Consider the following 1683-nt stretch of genomic DNA (forward strand, 5'->3'; position numbering starts at 1 on the left):
TATAAGGGCCCCCCTTCCCATCGGCAGATGTCCTCCCCTGTGGGCAAAAGCCCCTGCTGCTGCTGGCTCCTGCTGCCCCAGCTGCGCCCCATCCACGGCAGCATCCCAGCTGCCCCTCTCACTGAGAAATGAGGTTTTGGGGTGTGTGGGGAGCAGCAGGTAGGCCAGGAGCCGTGTTTGGTTTGGACTGCTTTAAGGACTGCAATAAAAAAGAAGTGCCTTTGGTTGGTGCTGCAGGAAAGCCTGCATGGGGCTGGGAGAGGAGTGTAGCCACGCCAGGCACTGGAGAAAACACCAAAACCTGGGGTGGTGCTGCCGGCTGTGCCCCTCCAGCTGGGGGGTGGGGAGGGGGAGGGTTACTCACCTGGGCCTGAATTTTTATTGCAGAGGCCCAGCAATTTTGGGACAGCAGGAACCCTGCGAAGGGTTCCACCACCCTGGGTAGCTGCTTGAACGTCTTTTCCTTTCTCAGCAGAAGTCTGGCAGCCTGTGGCTGGGCTGCCTCAGCCAGCCTCTGCCCCGCTGCCAGCTGCAGGCAGGTAAGGCTCAAGCAGCTCCTGGTACCTGTTAATTCAGGGCAGCAGAAACGAGTGCTGCTCTGTGAAATGTACTGGAGAAGGTGGCTGCTGTTGCTCCTGGCAGCGATGTTCCCTCTGCCTGTGCCTGCCTGCTGCCATCCCTGGCCCTGGATGCATCCCTCCTCTCCAGATGAGGAAGGCATTTTTCCCACCCTGTGCTCATCCACCTTTGCAGGTGCCCCCACAACCCACGTCGGTGCCAGAGCCGTGGCTGGGGGACCCCGCAGCCTGGGCTGCGGTGGCTGCAGGCCAGGCACACGGCGTGGCACTGGGTGCTTCCGAGAGCCCTCACGCCTGGCCCGGAGCTGCGCCGGGTGAAGTCCGGGAGCTGGGACACACGCTCGCCACCCACAGTGCCGCTCCCCAGATAAACCTGCAGTAAAAGGCAAAACCAAACTTTATCCGATTTAATAGCTGCATGGAATCGTAAAACAGCCCATGAGTGGCATTTGCATGAGTAAACACTCTCCTGCCCCGCACGCTTTCTCTGCAAGGAAATTGGCTTTGTGTGAAAATCCCGCGGGAGCCACCCTGGCTGTCCCCCGGGTCCTGCCAGGGGTGTTTCCCGTTTGCCAGGCGCTTTGCTTTCCCCTGTACCTGCAGGAAAGCCGGGTGGGAGCAGCAGGGAGAGCTGCCCCCCCGTCCTCCGCCCCGTGCAAAACCAACCCCTGCTACTGAGCGCAGTCACGCACGTGGAAACGGAGAACGGGTTTTGTTGGCCCTTGCATTTACAGTCATCTTTAGTGCTGTTCCTGTGGAGAGCAGGTAGGTCACCTGGGGACAGGGTATGAGATGACGTGAGTTTCATTTCGTTTTGTCTCCTATGAAGCAGTGGATGGGGAGCGCGGTTCGGAACGCAAAGGGGAAGGGGCCTTGAAGCAAAGCAGGGAGTTTGATGGTCGTTGCTGCAACAGCTGTTGGAGTGCATACACATGAAACCGTGGCATTTACGTGATTTTAAATTGCCCGAAACGGTCAGAAACACAGGAATCTTGCTTTCCAGGACTCCGCCCAAGTTTTTAAGGGCAGTTTTGACCCGTGCTGGCAGGGACCCCTTTGCCCACCCCGGGGCACGGCCCCTGGCAGGGGGGCGGCGGGCCCAGCG

General features: G+C 59.5%; 1 protein-coding gene across 1 annotated transcript in view; it reads left to right on the forward strand.

Annotated features, from left to right (window-relative positions):
* The window catches only part of SERBP1 (SERPINE1 mRNA binding protein 1), a 41476-nt gene that overhangs the window by 7715 nt on the left and 32078 nt on the right, over positions 1-1683 (forward strand). The window contains exon 2 of the mRNA XM_009636211.2: positions 473-539. Coding sequence (XP_009634506.2) covers positions 473-539 — 67 coding nt within the window. The remainder of the gene's footprint in view (positions 1-472; positions 540-1683) is intronic.

The sequence above is a fragment of the Egretta garzetta genome, unplaced genomic scaffold (genome assembly GCF_000687185.1).
Source record: "Egretta garzetta isolate BGI_Z169 unplaced genomic scaffold, ASM68718v1 scaffold163, whole genome shotgun sequence".
Classification (NCBI taxonomy): domain Eukaryota; kingdom Metazoa; phylum Chordata; class Aves; order Pelecaniformes; family Ardeidae; genus Egretta; species Egretta garzetta.